Source organism: Phocoena sinus, chromosome 19, assembly GCF_008692025.1.
Source record: "Phocoena sinus isolate mPhoSin1 chromosome 19, mPhoSin1.pri, whole genome shotgun sequence".
NCBI classification, from domain to species: Eukaryota; Metazoa; Chordata; class Mammalia; order Artiodactyla; family Phocoenidae; genus Phocoena; species Phocoena sinus.
The window spans coordinates 5178453-5201422 of NC_045781.1; the positions used below are offsets into that span (position 1 = coordinate 5178453).

General features: G+C 42.0%; 2 protein-coding genes and 2 pseudogenes across 5 annotated transcripts in view; 1 reads left to right on the plus strand and 3 right to left on the minus strand.

Moving 5' to 3' along the window:
* LOC116744058 lies at positions 1-2739 on the minus strand (annotated as a pseudogene).
* Positions 1583-17702, minus strand: LOC116743788 (zinc finger protein 350-like). 4 transcript variants are annotated; one of them, XM_032612771.1, is made up of 5 exons: positions 17567-17702; positions 17085-17150; positions 9219-9345; positions 8383-8478; positions 1583-4437 (listed from the first exon to the last, which is right to left on the minus strand). In XM_032612771.1, the coding sequence occupies exons 1-5, from the start codon at positions 17579-17581 to the stop codon at positions 3098-3100; spliced, it is 1644 nt and encodes a 547-aa protein (XP_032468662.1). In that variant the 5' UTR covers positions 17582-17702; the 3' UTR covers positions 1583-3097. The 4 variants fall into 4 exon arrangements, with proteins under 4 accessions (XP_032468662.1, XP_032468661.1, XP_032468663.1 ...); XM_032612770.1 differs by having other exon boundaries at positions 1583-4440; XM_032612772.1 differs by lacking the exon at positions 17085-17150 and having other exon boundaries at positions 1583-4440; positions 17567-17701.
* On the plus strand, positions 10192-12678 carry LOC116744002 (annotated as a pseudogene).
* Positions 17014-22970, minus strand: part of LOC116743884 (zinc finger protein 350-like) — a 15748-nt gene continuing 9791 nt past the window's right edge. The window contains 3 exon segments of the mRNA XM_032612998.1: positions 17014-17150; positions 17567-17746; positions 20960-21025. The gene's annotated coding sequence lies outside the window, so the exon portion shown is untranslated.

A 22970-nucleotide genomic window follows, 5' to 3' on the forward strand; every position in this document is an offset into this window, starting at 1 on the left:
TTTAAATAAGTATCATTTTATTCACAAGTATATTTTCAATCCGCACTTGTCTATACGTGGACTGTAAGATTTGTAAATTGCAGGGGCCAGGGGCACGCACCACAGCTAATCGCAATTGAAGTAGGTTGCTGGCCTGATTATTTAGCTATTGTCTCTCACCTCTCAACCTACTCTTCCACTGTCTGCTTTGTGATAGTGCAAACCAGATTCTCTTTTGCCAGCTTCACGTTAAGTTCCGCCAACATGGGCCACTAGAGAGAACGGGTAGGCAGAAGGAAAATGGAGATGGGACTTGCTTTTTCCTGTTTGCTTTCTCTTCTTGCTGCAGAGGAAACAGTTGGTTGCTGTTTTAAGTTTTCGTCCACAGTCTTAGAATCATCTTCATTCCACGCCCTCAGGCATTCTAGCATCAGCCAGCCATGTTCTCTCCTCAGAGACTGGAGGAAGAGTTCCATGGCGGGGGAGCAGGGGACCGGGGGTGGGGGTGGGGGGTCCATCCTCCAGGCTCCTAATTCCTTGCACCAGTCAGTCATTTGTCCTGTTCATGCCAGCACAAAGCTTCAAGTGAATGACTGAGGAGCAGTGACTTCTAGCTAAATCACTTCTACATAAAAAACAGGGTGACATTTGTGAGATTTTCTTACCAACCAAGGGCCCTCTTACCATGAGACTGGGTATTCTCAATGGCACTGGAATGCTAGTATAACCTGGGGTCTTTACGAGTCTGTCATTTTTTTTTTAAATCTGGGTACCAAGTTTGAAGGAATAGTACAAATTAAAAAAACTTAAGTGGATGCTTTAGTACAACTTACAGAAAAGGTAAAGGAAAACCCAAAATGGATGCATTGAATGGTAACCAGGGAAGTCACCCCCAGGGCCACTGGGAAGCCAGCCTGATGCTTAGCTCTCATCATCAGGGTGAGCCTGTCAGAGACACTCTGCCGTGCCAGATTCAGGGGCCCTCATCACGCACAAGTGGGTTATGTGGTCACCCAATTCTCTGACGTATTTCACCGGCTCATTCAGGCCGTCACACGAGCAGGGGTCATTTTTCGCAGTCGGCAATTTGTGCAGTTCCAGTAGTGACTGATTCGTGCCCTTTTCTGAGTGGAACACACATGCCTTGCCTTGAGTCCACTCTCCGAGTCATCCTGTTCTGGTTTCAGGATACACCAAAGATTTGGCCACCTAGCAGGTTCTGCATCTTCATCAGCTTCTCAGCATGTCCCCTCCCCTCACGAGACTGGTGAAGAGAACAACTGGCAAAGTTCTCCAAAGCCACATCGTGGCCATCAAAGTAGTGGGACACGGGCAGGTAAACGTCAGAGGCTCCCGGTGGATCTGGAAGTTATTTGTGGCCTCCAAGTCCTGGTGGTAGTGCTGTGGCACCTGTGAGGGGGACGTGGTAGTCACAGCAGTCACACTACTCCCACTCGCCTTGAGAGTGGTCCAAGGGTGCTGTGAGGAGGCAGAAGGCTGGCTCTGCACGGCCAGGTTGAGGGGGTGGGGTGGCGAGCGCCAGCTTCTGTTCAAGCACTGTTTAAGCAGGAAACCATGGCAACTCTCGGCAAAGAATGTCTTTTTCCCTGAAAATCATTATTCTGGTAGGCTGGCTCTAAGAAGGCCCTCAAAGATTCTCAACTCTCCCCTTGAGTGTGGGCTGGCCTAGGAACTTGCTTCTAAGAGAATACGGCAAAGATGATAGAAGATTTAGATATAATAGGTACAATGTGACATGGACTATAAACCATCTTCAAATGAGTTATGGAGTCATTCCCTAGCAATGAGAAAGAGTTCAAGACATTCTCTATCAAAATACACATTAAGGGGGCTTCCCTGGTGGCGCAGTGGTTGAGAGTCCGCCTGCCGATGCAGGGGACACGGGTTCGTGCCCCGGTCCGGGAAGATCCCACATGCCGCGGAGTGGCTGGGCCCGTGAGTCATGGCCGCTGAGCCTGCGCGTCTGGAGCCTGTGCTCCGCAATGGGAGAGGCCACAACAGTGAGAGGCCCACGTACACCCAAAAAAAAAAAAAAAAAAAAAAAAATACACATTAAGGGTGTTAATCTGATGCAAAACGAGGGTAGACTTAGGTCAACAAGTTTCCAAATTTCCATTGCAATCACCAGCTTATCTCCTTTGTGAGATCTCTGCCATTCTGCTAAAGGTTCAACACATTTGGTGTATCCATAACCATTCCTTATTTCTGACACATGATGAGGAACCATGTTACTGAAAACCTTGTCCTATTCACTGCTGTGCAAATTAGGGGCTGACTCGGCAAGTTTGGGGTGTTCAGACCCTGCACGTTCCAGTGAAAGGAATGACCCTTGACTGGCACCTGAGAAGGAACCTCTAAGCCCTTGGAATATCCTGCCTGCCAAGAGCGTCTTTGTACACCTGGGGTTTCGGCCATGCCACATAGTTTACATTAGCAATATGATTTTTGGTGAACACCTGCTTTTGTTTGCCTGGGGCTCTGGGCCATTCTGTATCAGTTTGATCCTTAGGAGGCTGGAGTTTGAGAAGTTAAGGTCAGTCATGTGGTTTCTCCATGCCTCCATAACTAACCCCTTTACTGCCCCTCCCACCCCCTGGCACTAAGGCTCAGGTGAGTTTCTCTGGTTGGCACTATGCCATATGTGTTGTCAGGTCATTGCTGGACGAATTAAACACTGTCCGTACAACTCCACTGGGAGTACAACTGGATGCACCTGGTTTCTCCTAAAGTCTGCCTCATGCACCTTTTACATTTGCTAATTTTAATTTGTAACTCTTCACTGTCATAAACTGTAACAGTAAGTATAGCAGCTTTTATGAGTTTAGTGACTGCTTTTAGAGAATAATCAAATGTGAGGGTGGTCTTAGGGACTTGATACAACTGCCTTCCTAAAATTTCTTTCTGATGTGAATTTATTGATGATCTTGAAGTCAAGCTCGTTACAATTCAACCTACTTAGAGCCGTTGATACTTAACGAGGTGCATCTTCCCATTATCACTACATTCAGTAGCGTTCTCTCAGTGAAAGTTTCCAACTATATAAAAAGCTAAAACTTTGATCTACAAGCTTTTCCACACTGAATGTACCAAATCTTCCCTACACGTTTCCTGTGACATAAAATAAGACATAATTGGTAACTGAAGGCACTACCACATTTACTGCATTCATGAGGTTTCTCTCCTGTACAAATTCTCTGTTATTACCTGAGGGTACACATCTGGCAACAGGCTGTCCCACAAGGACTACATTCCCTTGGGCTAGGAACCCACTGATATTTAATGATGTCTGCATGGCCACAGAAGGCCCTTGCAGTGTCATTGTTTCAACAGAGTTTTTCTCCTGTACGGGTTCTGTGGTGCATAATGAGCTGTGGTTCCCAAGAAAATCATTCTCCATCTTGACTGAATCCACATATTTCTCTTTCATATGAGTTTTCTTATGTTTAGTGAGGGAGGACTTGTGGCAGAAGGCTTTCCCACAATTGCTGCATCCATGGGGTTTCTCTCCTGTATGAACTCTCTGATGTCTACTGAGTATTGACTTCGTGGAGTAGCCTTTCCCACATACGTTGCATTTATAGCGTTTCTCTTCTGTATGACCTCTTTGATGTCTAATGAGACTCGACTTTTGAAAGTAAGCTCTTCCACATTCACTGCATACATAGGGAGGATTTCCAGTGTGAAATACCTGATGTGCAACGAGACATGGCTTATGACTGAAGGCTTTACCACATTCCTTGCATCCATAGGGCTTCTCTCCAGTATGAATTCGCTGATGTATAAGAAAATTACCCTTCTGGATGAAGCCTCTTCCACATTCACTGCATGTATAGGGTTTCTCTCCCGTATGAGTTTTCTGATGTACAAGGAGCTGAGATTTCCTGGAGAAGGTTTTCCCACACTCACTACATGCATGGGGTTTTATTCCTCTTTCCACTTGCATATGTATATTGAGCTCTGCTTTCCTACAGAAGGCTTTACCACATTTAAGGCATTTATATGGTTTCTCTCCTGTATGAGTTCTCTGATGTACAGTGAGTTGAGACTTTTTGATGAAGGTTTTACCACATTCAATACACTCATGTTTCTTTCGTTTTTCAGTTTGATGTATACTGAGTTTCGAATTGGTGCAGATGGTGTTTCCATATTTATTGCGTTTAACTCCAGTGTAACGTTTTTCATGCTTAGTACGAAGAAACGATTTCTCATATTTATTAAACTTGTCAGGATTCTTCGCTACACAGCTTTTATTCTGGTTAACTAAATCTAAATTAGAGTTCAGTACATCAAACTTATCATGGCTTTGCCTTAAAGTAACAAGATTTCTGCGCAGATGAAACACGTTTCCCGATGAACAGTGTTCACGGCCTCTTTCCATATTTTTACGCTTGTTTTGGATTTCCAAAGACCACTGCATATGATCACCAATTTCTCCAGCTTCTAGAAAGAAAATTAATTCTTTCATAATCAGGTTATGGTAGTAAAACTGCTTCTAAATCAGGTAATAAAACTGCTTCTAAAATGCCACGGTTTGGGCTGGCTCTTTGTGACAATTCTGTCATATGAAGGAAACCATCAAGTGTAAATTTACTTCTTGAATATGAGAGGAAACACAATGAAATAAAGCCATAATATCTTAAAAAAAAAAAACCCAGCTGATTCAGAATCAACGGCAGACAATTCTCAATTAGTAAAGTTTTTGCTGCTCTCCAAATAGATCCTCACAAAATGGGCAAAGAGGATGAAGTAGAAATGTGTCTCATTAACATAAGATAAAGTATGTTGGAGAGACATCTGATCTAGCATGATGGAGGATATAGCCATTCATTCCCCCAATGCTTATTGAATGTCTACTATGTATCATTCACTGTCCTAGCACTTGAATACAAATGCATCCCACTAGGCAGAAGAGAACAAAATGGAAGCAAAGAAATAAGACAACTTCAGACTGAAAACTGGTTCCTGGCATATGAAAAAGAACAGTGGGAGTTGGTCAACTTTAAATAGGTAAACACCTGTGAGAAAATAAAAGTTGAGCCAAGAAACCAGGAATAAAGAATAAGCAACCTCATGTAAAGAATTGCAAGTTTTCATTCAAGTACAACAGCAATGCAAAAGCCCTGAGACAGGAAAGGTTTTGGCCAGGTCAAGAAATAGAAAGGTAGCCAGTAGGCCCTGAGTGGAATAGCTATATAGGGAGAAGGAAGTGTTGAAGTTCAAAAGGTAGACAGAAGGCATATCACATAGATCTGGTAGGAAGAATCTGAATTTGACGCTAAGACTAGTGGCAAGCCACTGGAAGTTTTGAGAAGGTGGGGGGTTCTGATTTATATTTCCAAGAGGTTGCCAACTGCTACATGGATAGTGGTGGGAGAGGAAGGAGTGTAGGAGAGAGGAAGTTAATGAAGTAATCCAGGGAAGAGATAATGGTGGCTTGGTGTGGAGCAACAATAGTGTACGTGTGGAGAAGCGGATGAACTCAAGGTACATACATCTAGGAGAAGGAAAAAACAACATTCAGTGTTGAATTCAATGTAAGTAAAAGGGAGGAATCAAGGGTTTTCCCTAGGTGTTTGGCTTAAATGACTAGACGTACCAGCTAAGTTGTTGAGGAACATCAGGGAGACAGGTTTTGAATGTGGGAAAATCAGGTGTGTATTTTGACATAAACATTTTGAGATGGATATCTTGGTGCAGACATGAAGAACTCAACTGGAGAGAGGAATTTGGAGAAGACTTAGGCTAGAGGACAAATTTGGGATTATCTGTACAGGCATACCTTGGAGATATTCCAGGTTCAGTTCCAGACCACCACGATAAAGCAAATAGTGCAATAAAGCTAGTTACGTGAATTTTTTTGTTTCCCAGTGCATATAAAAGTTATATTTAGGGCTTCCCTGGTGGCGCAGTGGTTGAGAGTCCGCCTACCAATGCAGGGGACACGGGTTCGTGTCCCGGTCTGGGAAGATCCCACATGCCGCGGAGCGGCTAGGCCCGTGAGCCATGGGCACTGAGGCTGCACGTCTGGAGCCTGTGCTCTGCAACGGGAGAGGCCACAACAGTGAGAGGCCCACGTACCGCAAAAAAAAAAAAAAAAAAAAAAAAAAGTTATGTTTACACAATACTGTAGTCTATTAAGTGTGCAATAGCATTGTGTCTAAAACAGTGTACATAGTGTACACTTAATTTAAAAAAACTTTCTCACTAAAAAATGCTAACCATCATCTGAGCCTTCAGCAAGTCACAGAAGTAACATCCAAGATCACTGATTACAAATCACCATAACAAATATAATAACAATAAAAGTTTGAAATATAGAGAGAATTACGAAAATGTGACGCAGACACAAAGTGAGCAAACGCTGTTGGGAAAAATGGTGCTGATAGACTTGCTTGACACGGGGCTGCCACAAACCTTCAATTTGTTTTGTTTGGTTTGGTTGCGGGACCTTACTTCCCCGACCAGGGATCGAACCCGTGCCCCCTGTGGTGGAAGTGCAAAGTCCTAACCTCTGGACCACCAAGGAATTCCCCACAAACCTTCAGTTGCAAAAAACACACTATCTGCAAAGTACAATAAAGCAAAGCGCAACAAAATGAGCTGTGCCTGTATAGGAATTCCCAGACAGGGAACTACCAGGCAGTCCAGTGGTTAGGACTCGGCACTTCCACTGCCAGGGCTGGGTTCAGTCCCTGGTCGGGGGACTGAACCCGCAAGCTGTGCGGCATGGCCAAAACAAACAAACAAAAACCCAACAACATAAGCCAGATCACGTCACTCTTCTGCCCCAAACCATTCAATAACTGTCATTCTGGAAAAAAATCCTAAGTCCTTATAATGGCCTGCAGCGCCCTGCATCGTGTGGGCCCCTTTCTCACCTCATGAGTATCATTTCCGCTCTTGATCGCTCTGCTCTCCCCACACAGGCTTCCTGGACAGTCCTCAAACACGCCAGGTACACCTCTGCCTCAGGACCACCACTGCTGGTACACTTTTCCCAGGCCTACCCATGGATCATCCCTCACTCCACTCAGCCACCCTAGCAGAGCAGAGAGGCGTTCCCTGTCCCTTGTGTATAAAAAAAAAACATCATGCCCTCCTATTGCTTGACATTCACTACCCCTTACATTGTTCTCCATGGTTCTAATTACCACCAGAAAAATCTGTATATTTCTTGTGTACCTCCCCCACTTAGAATGCAAGTTCTGTGAGAGTAATAACTTAGTCCCTTTTATTCTCTGCTGTAGCCACATAATATAAAGCACACTACAGAGCAGCACGTATTAGGCATTAAAAATACTTGTTGAGGGAATGAATCAATGAAACGATCATACGTGTAGCGGGCATTGTAGAGACTGGTTTAAATGAAGCTGACTTTGAATTTAGGGCATGGAAAGAAAATTCTATGTAAGCATCACATTGTATCTTGCAGTCCCTTGATCACAGAGGGATTTAAATATCCCATAGTTGGTAGTAGGGTTATAACTAGAATTGTTTAGACTCGGGAAATTAAACTGAGAGTAACTAAGATGAATCAAGATAAATACCTCATCCAGCAAATATACAGAGAAATCAGCAAAGTATGCATGAGGTTTATGGTTTGATTTCAGGTGGGGTCTAAGATTGTGAATTTTCTGTTTTTGTTTTTTTATTTGAGTGAATTCCTATATTTCAGTGTATGTGGGAGGCATAATTCACTCTGAAAATTAGAATACTTATAGCTCTTCCCTTACCATTTTACTATAAAAAATTTCAAACAGACAAACAAATTGAAAGAATTACACAGTGAACAGCCATATATCCGCCTCTTTTGATTCTATAGTTAATGTTTTGCTACATTTGCTTTAGCTCATATTTGCCCAGTCAGAATAAGGAAACAGACAGATACACATTAAAAGACCGGGTTACCATGGGAACACAGCACCCTGGGTGGGGCTGAATATTAGGAAAGAAATCACTATTACCCAAGGTTCGGTAGTCAGAAGACGATGGTGAATCTGAAGTTCTCTCTTTGCACAGAGGCGTGGAAGACTGAACTTTCAAAGCAAGGGAAGAGGAAGGAACAAGCAGTGATACTATGGCAGTCAATGAAGAAGGGAAACATTTGAGAATCCTAAGAAAAATATCTAAGCAAAACAAATCAAGATCCTAGATGAAATAAATCAGTATCAAATCCAGGGGTGAGAACACAGGAGTATTTTCCTCTAAATGCTTAAGCAATGAGTATTAACATAGGAGAGTAACACTCAGAGGCTCTGTTTAGATGCTGTCAAAAGGTTAGAAACCAGGAGATGAGTCACCTCAGCATATTTCAAAGGTGTGAGGCCTCCACAAATCTAGGAATTTACTTCTTTCCTACCTGGATGTTTCTCATTCACTCACCTGGAAAGTTCTGACCGTGGATATTTTCCTTTTCTAACCATGGTTTGTCTCTTTGCTTCAACCTGAAGATGTGAATTGGTTTGGGACTTTGATACCCTATTCATGAAAAATAACAGAATATTTAGGAAAATATCTTTGGGCATGAGATCTAAACATTGTTAAATGATACCTTTTATAGATTGTGTGACTGTACCTTGGAAAAGAGTTTTCCCCTTGGAGTAGGGAAAACATACTCCTCTCTCTATCTGAGGCCTGAGAGGAGACTGAGAATCTGTCACTTATAAAATTCAAGTCTTATGTAGGGGCCAGCAAACTATGGTCCGTGGCTGTAACTAAGGCATTTTTTTTACATTTTAAAAGCATTATTAATTCAGAATAAGGTGCTCTTACAAAACAGAGTATTCGAAAAGTGAGGGCAAACTTCTAACACATGATAGCAAAAGTGTTTTGTACCATTACATTTGAAAAATTAAAACCATTTAAAAATATTTATCTCACTGATGTTTCATCCTTTTGACGTTTCTATTTTTAAGTATATTTTATAGTGCATATAATAAATTTAGTAGAATACTTATGTAATTGATAAATAAAAATATGTGTGTGCTGAAAAAACAAATAAAATAAAAGTTATTTAAGAGAAACCAGAATATAATTACAGAGACAGTAAGTAGCCCGAACAGCCTGCAGTATTTACTATCTGGCCCTTTGCAGAAAAAGTTTGACAATCTCTCTTACATTATTCACACTTCAGATACCTGCCCCCAAATCACTGCACAACTGAGAAAGGAAGGACTGCTGATTGGGTACCCTGAGTGGCACAGGGAAGCAGTTCTTACCCACGGACAGCAGGTTGCTATAGTTTTCTAGCATCACATTCTGGTACAGGTCCTTCTGAGCAGGGTCTAGTAGCCTCCACTCCTCCCGGGTGAACTCCACAGCTACATCTTCAAATAATAATGATTCCTGTAGTAATGAATCCTTCTTTAATCTGGGGTGATCATTTGATGGTTTGGAAGAGAAGTATAGAAGTCTACTCTAATCATTTCTACTGTGTAGGTTGTATCTATATAGGTGATTTACATTATATAGTGTGGAAGAATGGAAAGTCTTATACGGATATCCTGCTGCTGTGATTCAGCCACCCACCCCCTCAATAATTCAGAAGGTTTCCTGAAATGCGGTCATTAAAACCTCTTGTTAACCTTGATAGATTTGCCATCTGTGGGCATACGTGCATGCACTGAACTACATGCAGGTGATATCAAAACAAACACATGTATTCTTGCTCTCAAGAAGCCTTCACTGTGCACAGGTTAAACAGAAACAATAAGCACTAGAATTAAACCTGAAAAACCTGACGATGCCATTGTAAGACACAGAATATAAACAATGTTTAATATATGCAAAGGCATAACACAGTCTTAAAGATGAGTGAGCTAACTTGAAGAAACAAAGATGAATTCTCAAAACGAGAAATACAGTAATTGAAATTAGGAATTTCAATTTATAGATTGACTACCAATTTGATACGACATAGAGAGAATGGTGAACTAGACAACAGATCTGAAGTGCAAAAGACAATGATGGAAAATACAAAAGCGAGGTTGAGAGATATGAAGGGTAGCGTGAGAATGTTGAATTTACACCGATTCTGAGTCTGAGGGAAGAACAGAAAATATGAGGGAAGGTAATAACCAAAGATGTAAGGGCAGAGAACATTTTAGAGCTGGTAAAAGGCACACAACCTCAGGATGAGAGAACCCCACAATTTCAAGCAGGATCAGGAAAAAGAGATCCACTCCTAGACACATGGAAGTAAAACTGCAGAACACCAAAACTCAAAGGGAAAATTCAAAAATATCCAAAGGGAAATGACATATACCTAACAAAAGAACAAATATGATTTATAGCCTCTAAGTTCTCAACAGCAGTGATGGAAGCCTGAAAAGGAATGAAATAGTATTTTCAAAGTGCCAAGTGAAATAACTTTCAATCAAGAATGTGATACTGGGAGTTGCCCCGTGAGCTGCTGCCGCCGCAGACGCTGAGGTCACACAGTGGAGTCGGAGGTCTGGAGGTCCCAGGCCGCAAGGATGTCGCCACGCCTAAAGCACCAAAGGGAAAAAGTGTAGGACAAGAAAAAGAAAGTCATCCATCCATAGAGTAGAAATGCAGCTCAAATTACGAGAGAGGCCCACAAACTAGAAAAAAAGGAAAAACTGAAGAATGAAAAGGCGTTGCCTCTCAACCTTATCTGTGAAAAACTGCAGCGGTTTCAAAATTATCTTGATCCCCAAAACGTAGAATATTCAAAGAGAGACGCTTGTGAATTAACTGAAAGCTATTTAAATCAGTCCAGCAGTGAGCTGGAGCAGACTGAGTCCCACAGCAGCACCAAGGTCAGGCAGGGCAGGGAGCACTTCTCCCGAGGCGGTCATCAAGCAGACCATGGAGCGAAAGCGGCAGCAGTACGGGGGCTGCGGCCTTGAGATTCCAGACATTTTATTTTATTTTATTTTATTATTTATTTATTTGCGGTACGAGGGCCTCTCACTATTGTGGCCTCTCCCGTTGCGGAGCACAGGCTCCAGACGCGCAGGCTCAGCGGTCATGGCTCACGGGCCCAGCCGCTCCGCGGCATGTGGGATCCTCCCGGACCGGGGCACGAACCCGTGTCCCCTGCATCGGCAGGCGGACTCTCAACCACTGTGCCACTAGGGAAGCCCGAGATTCCAGACATTTTAAATGCAGGGAATGGGATTTTGATCTGAAGAAACTGCCAAACATTACAATGAGAAAAATCTGTGCTATCATGATGCAGTGCCTAAGAAGTGTAAGAAGAAAACTGTGACAGCTGTAGGCAGAGATTTAGGAGAATTGGACCTGAAAGTTGAATCAACGGACACAGACGAGGAACTGACTGCAGTGGCCTAATTGTCTTTACTTGAGTTGAAAATAAATAATTTGAGAACTTCAAGTCACACTTGAATTGATTATGGTAAATAACTGTCTCTACACAAGAATTTGCTGTTTAGCTTATTCTCTTATATGATGAGAATCCCATTTTCAGTTTCAAAAACAGTGTTATGATTTTTACTTAAAAATGAATGTTGCTTTTTGTTTACATTAAGTTGTTAGACTAGGTAGAAATGCTGTCCGAAATCCATTTAATCTGAATTTCTGGGGCTGGGAGAGCAGTATGAATGGGGACAAAAAATGTTGTAATTTTTTTCCTCATGCTTACTTAGAATCACCTAATCTCACGTTTTGGGGAATGGGCAGCAGCTGTTTGCTAGAAGGTTACTGTGTTACTTCTTGAGCAGTGACAATGGCAAAATTGCCTTTTAGTAATATGTTTTACTATTCTTCCTCTTACACATTAAAACTATTTTCTTTCCTTACAAAACAGGGAAAATATGATAGGAATTTATATACATTTATGGGTTGTACGTTGCTGTTATTTATTAACTTTGAGCCAGAGTTAGTTAAATGGTTAAAAAAAAACAGTAACTATTCTTGTTTTGTTGATCTCCTGTACTTAACCTATTATCTTGATAAAGGGGATAAATGATTTCAGGTTAGCTCTTTTGGTTTGTATATTATTTTTTGCTTTCTCATTGTGAAATGTGATAGGTTTTATTTGTGGAAACAGAACTAAAGATTAGAAAACTAGTTATTTCAATTGTCTTAGTTTTTCTTCTAAGAGATAGGTTAAATTGACATATCATATAACAGTATTTCCAGTATCATGAAAAACATGGATGTGGTTGAATGTTCTTCACAGAACTTGTTAAATGCAAGTATCTTCTGGTCTGTTTTCTAAAGAATGCAATGCAAGAGCATTTGAGTATTTTAAAGGAAAAAAAAAAAAGCTGTATGAGGTAACTAGGTTATCAACTAAGTCTTGTTAACAGTTTTTTTACTTCAGAAAATTAAAAGTAAAACTTATTTCTATGAAAAAAAGAATGTTATACTTATTAGTATATCTTAATATTATATATGGATTTCTCCTGTTGTTTCTAATAAGCTTGTAGTGATTCTCAGATTTTTCCAAGTATGCAGCCAAATTATCTGTATGGAAAATTTTAAATCCTCTTCTCCAAATTTATATCTCTTTTATCTCTTTTCTTGACTAATATTTCCAAAGAGTGTGGTGTCACTGGACATCCTTGTCTTGTTCCAACTTTAGATGTCATATCAAAGACAGATACGGGACTTCTCTGGTTAAGAATCTGCCTGCCAGTGCAGGGGACACAGGTATGAGCCCTGGTTGGGGAAGGTCTCACATGCTGCAGAGCAACTAAGCCCACAAGCCACAACTATTGAACCCCGCACACCTAGAGCCCATGCTCCACAACAAGAGAAGCCACTGCAATGAGAAGCCCGTGCACCACAACAAAGAGTAGTTCCCTCTTGCTGCAACTAGAGAAAGCCCTCATGCAGCAACAAAGACCCAATGCAGCCAAAATTAATTAATTAATTAATTAATTTTTAAAAAACCAAAGAGGCATATGAAAATTTGTGAGAATGTTTCAGATTGTCACACTGACCAGGTGCCTACTGTATTTAATGGTCAGGGACCAAGGGGGCTATATATCCTGTAAAGCATATGACAGTCCTACACAGGAAGAATTGTCAAGCTCAAAATGTTAATAGTACCCAAAGCCTCCCTCTCATTGAAAAACATAGGTATAGTAAATTATACTGTATCCCAGAATAAAACTGAAAAATATTTAAAGGAATAAAAGTCTATCACTCAACAATGAAAAATTTATAATGCTTGGTACTCAATCAAAATTACCAGATATGCAAAGACAGAAAATATGACTCATACAAGAGAAAAGATCATCAACAGAAACAAAACCAGAAATGACATACATAATAAAATTAGTAGATAAGGATAGTAAAATACATATTATACATACATATGTTTAAAAAGGTGGAGGAAAGCATGAATGTGATATGGAGTAATATGGAAGATATCAAATAGACCCAATTCCAACTCTAGAAATGTCTGAGATGAACAATATACTCGTTGGATGTGATCAATAGCAGACTAGACACTGCAGAAGAAAAGATTAGTGAACTTGAAGATACAGGAATAGAAACTATTCATCATGAAACAGAAAAAAGACCTAAAGAGAAACATTTTAAAACAGCCAGAGAGGGGCTCCCCTCGTGGCACAGTGGTTGAGAGTCTGCCTGCCAATGCAGTGGACACGGGTTCATGCCCTGGTCTGGGAGGATCCCGCATGCCGCGGAGCGGCTGGGCCCGTGAGCCATGGCCACTGAGCCTGTGCGTTCGGAGCCTGTGCTTCGCAACAGGAGAGGCCACAGCAGTGAGAGGCCCGCGTACCGCAAAAAAAGAAGGCAAAATGAAACCACCTTCAGGTATGCAAAAGCTAAAGCAAGTCAGCAGCGGCATACGTGTACTAGCAAAAATGTTAAAGGATGTCCTTCAGATAGAAATCTAGATCTACCCAAATGAACGAAGGGCTGCAGAAATGAAAGACCTATGAGTAATATAAAATCTTATTTTTTTATATACCTTTAGAAGATAACTGATTGTTTAAAGCAATGATAATAATGTATTGTGGGATTTCTAAAATACAAAAAAGTATAATATAGGACAACAATAGCACAAAGGCTGGTAGAGAAGAAATGGAAGCACACTCTTTTAAGGTTCTTATACCATGAATGAAGTGGTATAATATTACTTGAAGATAGACTGTGATAGATCAATAGGTAGAAATGAGTAGTTTACTACTCACACGAACTAGCACACTAACAATACCGACTAGAAAATGTCTTGCAAAAAACAGATGAAGATTAATATCCCTGAAACCTATTTTTTTTTTTTAGAGATCAGAGAAAACAAAATCAGCACAAAGGATTTGATTAGGCAATTCACAGAATACAAACAGTTAATAAATACATTAAAATATGTTCAAAGTCACTGATAATAATGCAAGTAAAAATAATAGTAAAACTAATTCTGATAGCACTTTTTTTTTTTTTTTTTGCGGTCCGCCAGCCTCTCACTGTTGTGGCCTCTCCCGTTGTGGAGCACAGGCTCCGGATACACAGGCTTAGTGGCCATGGCTCACGGGCCCAGCCACTCTGTGGCATGTGGGATCTTCCCGGACCGGGGCACGAACCCGTGTCCCCTGTATGGGCAGGCGGACTCTCAACCACTGCGCCACCAGGGAAGCCCTGATAGCACTTATTAAATAGCAGGCAATGTTCTAAGATATGTCCTACATATCTATATACATATATACATAGATCAGTGGTTCTCAACTGGCCAACAATTATTTTACAACAGCAGACATATGACATTTTAGGTTATCACAACTTGGGGGTGGGAGGGTGCTACTGACATCCAATGGGTACTGACCAGGGAAACTGCTAAATATTCTATAATCCTGTGGTATCCCCTCAACAAAGAATTTGTTGTTCCGCAAAAAAAGTCAATAGTGCTGAGGTTGAAAAACTCTGATATATATTAACCTATTTAATCTTCAGAATAATCCTTTTATGTAAATTCTATTACAATTCCCATTTTTCAGATGAAGAAAGGACTGCAGAGAGGTTAAATAAACAGAATAAGATCAAGCAGGTAATTATAGACCAAGGCAAGATATGAATGAGTGAATCTGACCACAGAATTTGTGCTCTTAAACTAAACACTAGGGGCTTCACGTGGTGGCGCAGTCATTAAGAATCCGCCTGCCAGTGCAGGGGACACGGGTTCAAGCCCTGGTCCGGGAAGATCCCACATTGCCATGAAGCAGTTAAGCCCATGCACCACAACTACTGAGCCTGTGCTCTAGAGCCCACAAGTCACAACTACTGAGCCCACGTGCCACAACTAGTGAAGTCCATGCGCCTAGAGCCCGTGCTCCGCAATGAGAAGCCACCACAATGAGAAGCACACGAACCACAACGAAGAGTAGCCCCCGCTCGCCGCAACCAGAGAAAAGCCCACGTGCAGCAATGAAGACCCAACACAGCCAGAAACAATAAATAAATAAAATAAAATAACAAAATAAAATTAATTAATTAAAAAAAACTAAACACTAGGCTCTACAACCTTCAAAAACTTATATAGCTTTTATATTTCAGATTTGTAAGATTAAAAAACGGATACAATATTAAATAATAGCAAGAATGTGGGAAAAATAGAAACTTTCCTAAACTCTGAGAGGAAGTGCTGAAGACTTTAAAAAAGGGCAATTTTGTAGCAACCATGAAAAATTTAAGTCCAGTTACCATTTGACTCATAGATTTCCCTTTTAGGAATCTAACCTAAAAAAAATTTCACACATATTCAGAGTGTGTATTGTGAAGAAATTTTATGGCTAAAATGTACTTTTAGGGACTTCCCTGGCAATCCAGTGGTTAAGACTCCATGCTTCCACTGCAGGGAATGAAGATCCCACATGCTGCACGGCGGGCCAAAAAAAAAAAAAGTACCTTTATATAAACAGAGTACATAAATTAAGGCATATACATGCTAGAAAATATCATGCAAACCTAAATGCAATGAAATAGATACATAAATACTTGAATGGAACGTTCTCCAGGACAGGTTGCTATAGGAATAAAGCAAGTAATGTGTTTATTATGATCTCAGTAATGCAAAAATATTTTCACAAAAAATATGCATATATGCACCTAAGTGTACATAATGTATGTATATCTACGTGCATATAAGCGTTAATAAAAACAGAATTATTTCTCTCCTAAGTGATGAGTAGAGAAGGGTTTGACAGGGCCACTTTCTTTTTTTGCTCTATTTATTTCCATATTGTTTCTGTATATTTCACAAACAAATGATTTGTATATGACTCATTTGATAACAACAAAAGATGATGAAAGTGGAAGGTAGCAGGTTGGATGGTGGCCTCCTAAAAGATATGTCTACTTCCTAATCCCCAACCTGTAAATTTTACCTTGTCTGGATAAAGGGTCGTTGCAGATATAGTAATTAAGGATCTTAAAATGAGAAGACAGTCCCAGATAGTCTGGGTGGGCCCTAAACCCAATGACAAGTGTTTTTATAAGAGACAGACAGAAGGAGACAGACAAACAGAAGAGGGGGAGGTAACGTGAAGACAGAGACAGAGATTGGAACGATAAGGCCACAAGCCACAGAATGCAGACAGCCACCAAAAGCTGGACGAGGCAAGGGACAGGAGGTCTGGAGGGAGCACAGCCTCACTGACAACCTGATTTCAGACTTCTGGGCTCCAGAACTGTGAGGACATACACTTCTGTCGTTCTAGCCTCCTACTTTGTGGTAATGTATTATGGCACCCACAGGAAACTAATACAAGGAGGTAGATAAAAACTGACAATGAATAATTCGGGAAGAATACTACATTTCTAAGGCTGCGATGCAGTGACAAAGACAACATCATGGATCCCTACATCCCAAGTCTTTAGCAGAGAATGTGATTTTAAACTCTGCTGGTAGGTCTGTACCTGGAATCCAATTCAGCAAAAATGGCTTGAGAGACCACTTAAACCATCCATTTGTCTAGATAAATCTAGATTTTTATATCTGAAGAAAGCCAGAATACCAGAAGGGTATTGAAGGAACCCTATAAGAAACAACCACAGGTGTACAACTGTGTAAAAATTCACTTTACTATATGTATGTTATGCCCCCATAAGAAAGTGTAAAAACACACACACACATGAAACAGAGAAATGGGAACCTCTTCTTGCATATACCAGAAGGCTGCCGTTGAGGCCACTGTGCCCTGCAGGAAAAGTCATCAAGAAATTTATTAAAACTTCAGTACCAGGAAATACTTACTTTTCTGAGGAAATGATCTACTTTCTCTGTACAAAAACATGAATCATGTAATGTTTTGTGTTTCCCTTGCTGGCACTGGCTACCAAAATTATTGGAGATAATCTGGTAGCTCAACATAAATAACCCCTCAGGTCTTACAGTTTTTTATTAATATTCTGACTTCAAAATTCTGAGCAGAATCTCTGACCTGCATTCCCACCATTCCTAGTTTACCGTGACATCAACATTATGGTTGATATTTATTTGTCTTCAGATTCAGGCTCTTATCAATGTGTCATTTTCCAATTAATCAAGTCAATTTTTATAAGCCTCTACAAATACAACAGAAAAGGAGGGAATAAATAAATATGTAAAACTCACCTGGACCTTGGTCATTTTCTTCTGTTCTTAGAAAATGACTGGAACTGGGATTCTTCTTTTTTTACTTTTCTAGATTGTCACTCAAATTCTGGTCATAGTTCTCACATCTCAAATTAATGGCATCCCCAGAAGTGATGCTTTCCTGGGTCTGGAACTTCCTTCTCCTTACTTCACTTGATTCTAAGGACTCAAAAGAAAATTCGCTTTAATTTGTGCATTCCCCTCAGCCATACACCCTGTCGGTTGGGATTTGATGTTAGAGGACGCCTATATTAGTTTTTTTTTAATAAATTTATTTATTTATTGCGGTGGCATCCTGCAGTAAAGGTGCTGCAGTAGGCGGAATCATGGCCCTCACAAAGATATCTACGTTCTAATCCCTGGGAGCTGTGAATATGTTACATCACAAGGCAAAGGGGAATTGAGGCTGCTAATGAAATTACAGTTGCTAATCAGATGACCTAAAAATAGATTTCCTGGATTATTCAGGTAGGCCCAATGTAATCACAAGGATCCTTATACATGGAAGAAAGCAGAAGAGACCAGAGAGAGATGTGATGTGACAAGAACTCTACACACCATTGTTGGCTTTGGAGATGGGGGGGAAAGGGAAACAGGAGCCAAGGAGTGTGGGCAGCTCTAGAAGCTGGAAAACACAAACAGATTCTCCCCCTAGAGCCTCTAGAAAATAACACACTCCTGCTGAGACCTTGATTTTAGCCCCGTAAGATCCATGTTGAACTTCTAACCTATAGAACTGTAAGGTAATAGGCTTGTGTTGTTTAAGCCACTAATTTATGTTACTTTATCACAGAACTAACAGAAAACTAATATGGGGCTTCCCTGGTGGCGCAGTGGTTAAGAATCCGCCTGCCAACACAGGGGACATGGGTTCAAGCCCTGGTCTGGAAAGATCCCACATGCCGTGGAGCAACGAAGCCCATGCGCCACAACTACTGAGCCTGTGCTCTACAGCCCATGAGCTACAACTACTGAGCCCACATGACTAGAGCCTGTGCTTCGCAACAACAAGAGCCACCGCAATGAGAAGCTCGCGCACCGCAACGAAGAGTAGCCCTCACTCACCGCAACTAGAGAAAGCCCTCACGCAGCAACAAAGACCCATCACAGCCAAAATAAATAAATAAATATATATAATATAGGCATCCACTAACATCAAATCCCAATACTTAAGAGTTTTCTTTTGTTTAAAAAACCACAACATAGGGCTTCCCTGGTGGCGCAGTGATTGAGAGCCCGCCTGCCGATGCAGGGGACACGGGTTCGTGTCCCGGTCCGGGAAGATCCCACATGCCGCGGAGTGGCTAGGCCCGTGAGCCATGGCCCCTGAGCCTGTGCGTCCGGAGCCTGTGCTCTGCAACGGGAGCCGCCACAACAGTGAGAGGCCCACGTACCACAAAAAAATAAAATAAAAAATTTAAAAATAAAATAAAACCCCACAACATCTAGACCTCAAGGCAGAGCAAACATTATGAAGAGTAATGTGTTAAGCAAACCCTAAGCACTTTCTTATTTAATCCTCACCACCAATCTAGAAGTATCAAATCACTAGAATGAAGGAAGTCAAGGCTTAAAACCCAGAGATAAGTATCTTGTCCAGAGTCACATACTTTCTAAGAGGCAGGGCTAGAATTCAAGCCCAGGCCTTTTCTCTCCAAAGCTCATCACCTTAACCATTGTACCTTCTTAACCAGACAACCTCTAAAAGTTTAGTTCTCTGTAGAACTGCCTGCAAAGTTTACTACTTTTCAGACAGTTTCATATCACACCAGAAGGTAGCACATAACCACAATGCATAAACTGGACTTCTGAAACAGCTCTTAGAACACTCAATGCATACACACAGACAGCAACCTTCTTCCACAAACAGAGAAATGGAAAAGGAGCAAGTTCCAATACTCACTCCAAGGCAGCAAATCAGAGAGACAAGGAGTCAGAAAGGCTCACATTATAAGGTCATTGATTCAGTGGGATTACCGTGAGTTTTTGTTTCCATTCCTTCTGGCCACAAATTTTTCTAAGATAATTTCCCGGTAGCTTTTCTAAACCCCCAAACACACCGACACCGCCCTGCCCCTACTGCAACTGTTCTTTGACCTCTGAGTCTCCAGCCTAGAATCACTTTAGGCACCAGGACTAGAGATCTGCACAAGAGAAACGGTATAAAACTATAGGACTATCTAGGACTATAAAACTATAGCTATAAAACTTCATGGGGGAGGAGAACATGAATGCAACATCTTGGCCACATCCCAATTTCATGACTCCTTGTCCATGAGCCCTCATGTCCTTGCTGATGATTTCTTGGCATTGCACCCATTCACTTTATGGAATCACTTGTGTTCCCTAGAAGGGCCACCTGCCGTTCCAGAAATACACCTATGTGTAAATATAAAAAAAATAAAGCTTTACAGAGCAAAGTAGGCCATAGAAAGAAATTTTCATAAGTTTCACAAGTCAATATCAAAGAGGCTTATTCCTTGACCACAATGCAACATAACTAGAAATCAACAGTAAGGAGAAATTCAACACATTAATCAAAATAGAAACAAAATGTAAGGCCAACTGGCCCGAAGCAGGGGAACACAATCAGATTCACAGGTTGCATCTGACCGAAATTCTCCGGACCACCCAGTTCCAGAAAGTGCCCTGGAGACATTCCGGACCACCTAGTTCCAGGAACTGACCTGGGGACTTTGAACCCAGCCCAGCCTTCCCGCCTTTCGAGGGGCGGGACTAACGGTCCCCCAGGATACCCGTAAAGACCACCAAATAAGGAACACCCTGCGCCCTCCCAGATTCACCACACCCCTTTCCCTCCTTCCCCTATAAAGTCTTGCCCAACCCTCGCCCAGGTGCGACTTCTCTGGCCCCTTTCTCTCGGACCAGTGAACCTCGCCCGGGAGCGCTACCCAATAAAGCTCACTTGAAGCTTTCCTCTGTTTCGTGGTGCCGTTTGTTAAGATCCGACCTTACACAAAACCCTGCACATCCAGGAAAAAAACCCAAGAAAATCCTTCAAACTAAAAAGGCAATATAAATGAACACCCTGAATTATTCAGTGGTAAATGGCAACAAATCCTATGGGTGGGTGAGAGAACCTGGATAAGCATAGAATCATAACATGTTGCAGAAAAGTATAGATATATGTCAAGCCTATTCAAATTAATGTATACGTACATTTAATGGGACTCTAGTAAACTCGTCACTGGTTCACCCACCTGATGTGACACTACTGCAGCCATTAAGAAAATCTGTAATCCTTTTATACTATGGAAGTGTTTATAATTAGAAATGAAGTGATAAAACCAAATTATATCTGTTATACAGGTCATTCCAAATGCAAAGGTAACAAAAAAATATTAAACATACACAATGGTTTGCACTGGAGATCAGCGTTTCGGGTAACAGAGATGTTTTCACTTGTGTAGCATGAACCTGAAAGGAAATATCCAAGAAAACTGTGGAGTAAAGTTGGAGGCAAGAATAATAAAACGTATCTTTTATAACACATCACTAGATCATATCTAACTACATTTTTGGTTGGGAAGACAATGACAAGAGTGTTTATGTGGCAAGACAAAAGAGTTGGGTTTTTTTTTTTTTTTGCGGTACGCAGGCCTCGCACTGTTGTGGCCTCTCCCGTTGCGGAGCACAGGCTCTAGACGCGCAGGTTCAGCGGCCATGGCTCACGGGCCCAGCCGCTCCGCGGCATGTGGGATCTTCCCGGACCAGGACATGAACCTGCGTCCCCTGCATCGGCAGGCGTACCCTCAACCACCGCGCCACCAGGGAAGCCTGACAAGAGAATTTTTAATTAGCGCCTTGATGAAGGTATGGACTTGAAGGAGCGAACTGGATTTGGATCAGCTGAATGAATCTATCATCAAGTCTGTGCCCCGGAATCGCCATCTGAACCTCAACCTACCTACCCTCCAGGGACCCTGGGTCTCCAAAGCGCCAGCCTCATGCCCCTCCACATACACTAGCCTCCCCCACAAAACAACAACAACAAAAAATGACTCCAAGTTAAATCCGAAATCTGAACCAGAAACCCCCATTCATTAGCACCCGTCCCCCCATCCCAGGCTTCTCCACGTCTGAGCCCCACAGTGAATCGCAGACCTGCATGAGACATCGAATTCACTGATCTACACCTACCACTCCAGATCTTAATCACTGAGCTTCATGAGCAGAAGTTGCTACCAAACCAAACTTGGGTCGGCTCACCCGCTGAGCGGCTGAGCGGCCAAAGCCAATTTACTGACACCGCGTTGGTGTGAAGGAAAGTCTAGCGTTTACTACAGGGCCCAGCAAGGAGACTCAACTGCCTGATGGCTTTCAGGGAAGGGTTTTTTTTTTTTTGCGGTACGCGGGCCTCTCACTCTTGCGGCCTCTCCCTTTGCGGAGCACAGGCTCAGCAGCCATGGCTCACGGGCCCAGCCACACCGCGGCATGTGGGATCTTCCTAGACCGGGGCACGAAACTCGTGTCCCCTGCATCGGCAGGCGGACTCTCAACCACTGCGCCGCCAGGGAAGCCCTCAGGGCACCAGGGGAGGGTTGTTAAAGGCAACATCTATGGTGAGGGATGACTTTCTTCCGATTGGTTGTTGGTGAGGTAACAGAGTGTTTCAGGAACCTTAATCAACTTTCTGGTTCCACCCAGTCTGAGGCCTACATGCTTATGCTCAGCAAGTAGTCACCACCCTCCACCCTGGAAGGTGTCTTAGTTTCTGCAGAACAACTTAAAGGTATGCATTAGATCGTTATGCACATCCTTTGAGGAGGAACTAGGACTCTGTGAACTATTGTTTCTTGTCTGCTTTTTCCTGTTTCTATATTGCCTCACTTCCCTAATTAGTCTGATCTTTGGAACTCAGGGATACCCCAAGAGACCAAAGCCTTTTTCTACAAGCTAGAAATGGGGTGACACAGAAAGGCTTTTGTACCCAAGAGGTACTTCAGGGTCCTGCTCAGTTTCAATCTCCCCCTTTCTTTGATACTCCTCAATCCTGAGGGGAACAAGGGTGAGACAAAAAAAGAATAAAGTTTGGGATAGAGAGGTTAAATATAAAGTCAGCGGGGGAACACAAATTTTAGGAGGGCTGGGTTTCAAAATACCCACATCGACAAAAGCCCTCAGTCAGAGCCTCGGTCGTTTCTCTCTTCATACATTTAATAACACTGACCGCCAAAGGGCCTATTACTGAAGCGAAGCTTCCCCAATGACTGAGCCTAAAGACACCCCCAGGCCTTTCACTGGCCTCACAGGCCCCTCACTCCGGACCCACGTGCAGACCCCGACCCACCTGCTGCTGAGATTCTCAAGGTTCCCGCCAGCTGCCAAAAACTGAATTCACTTCCAAAATGATTCCCACTCC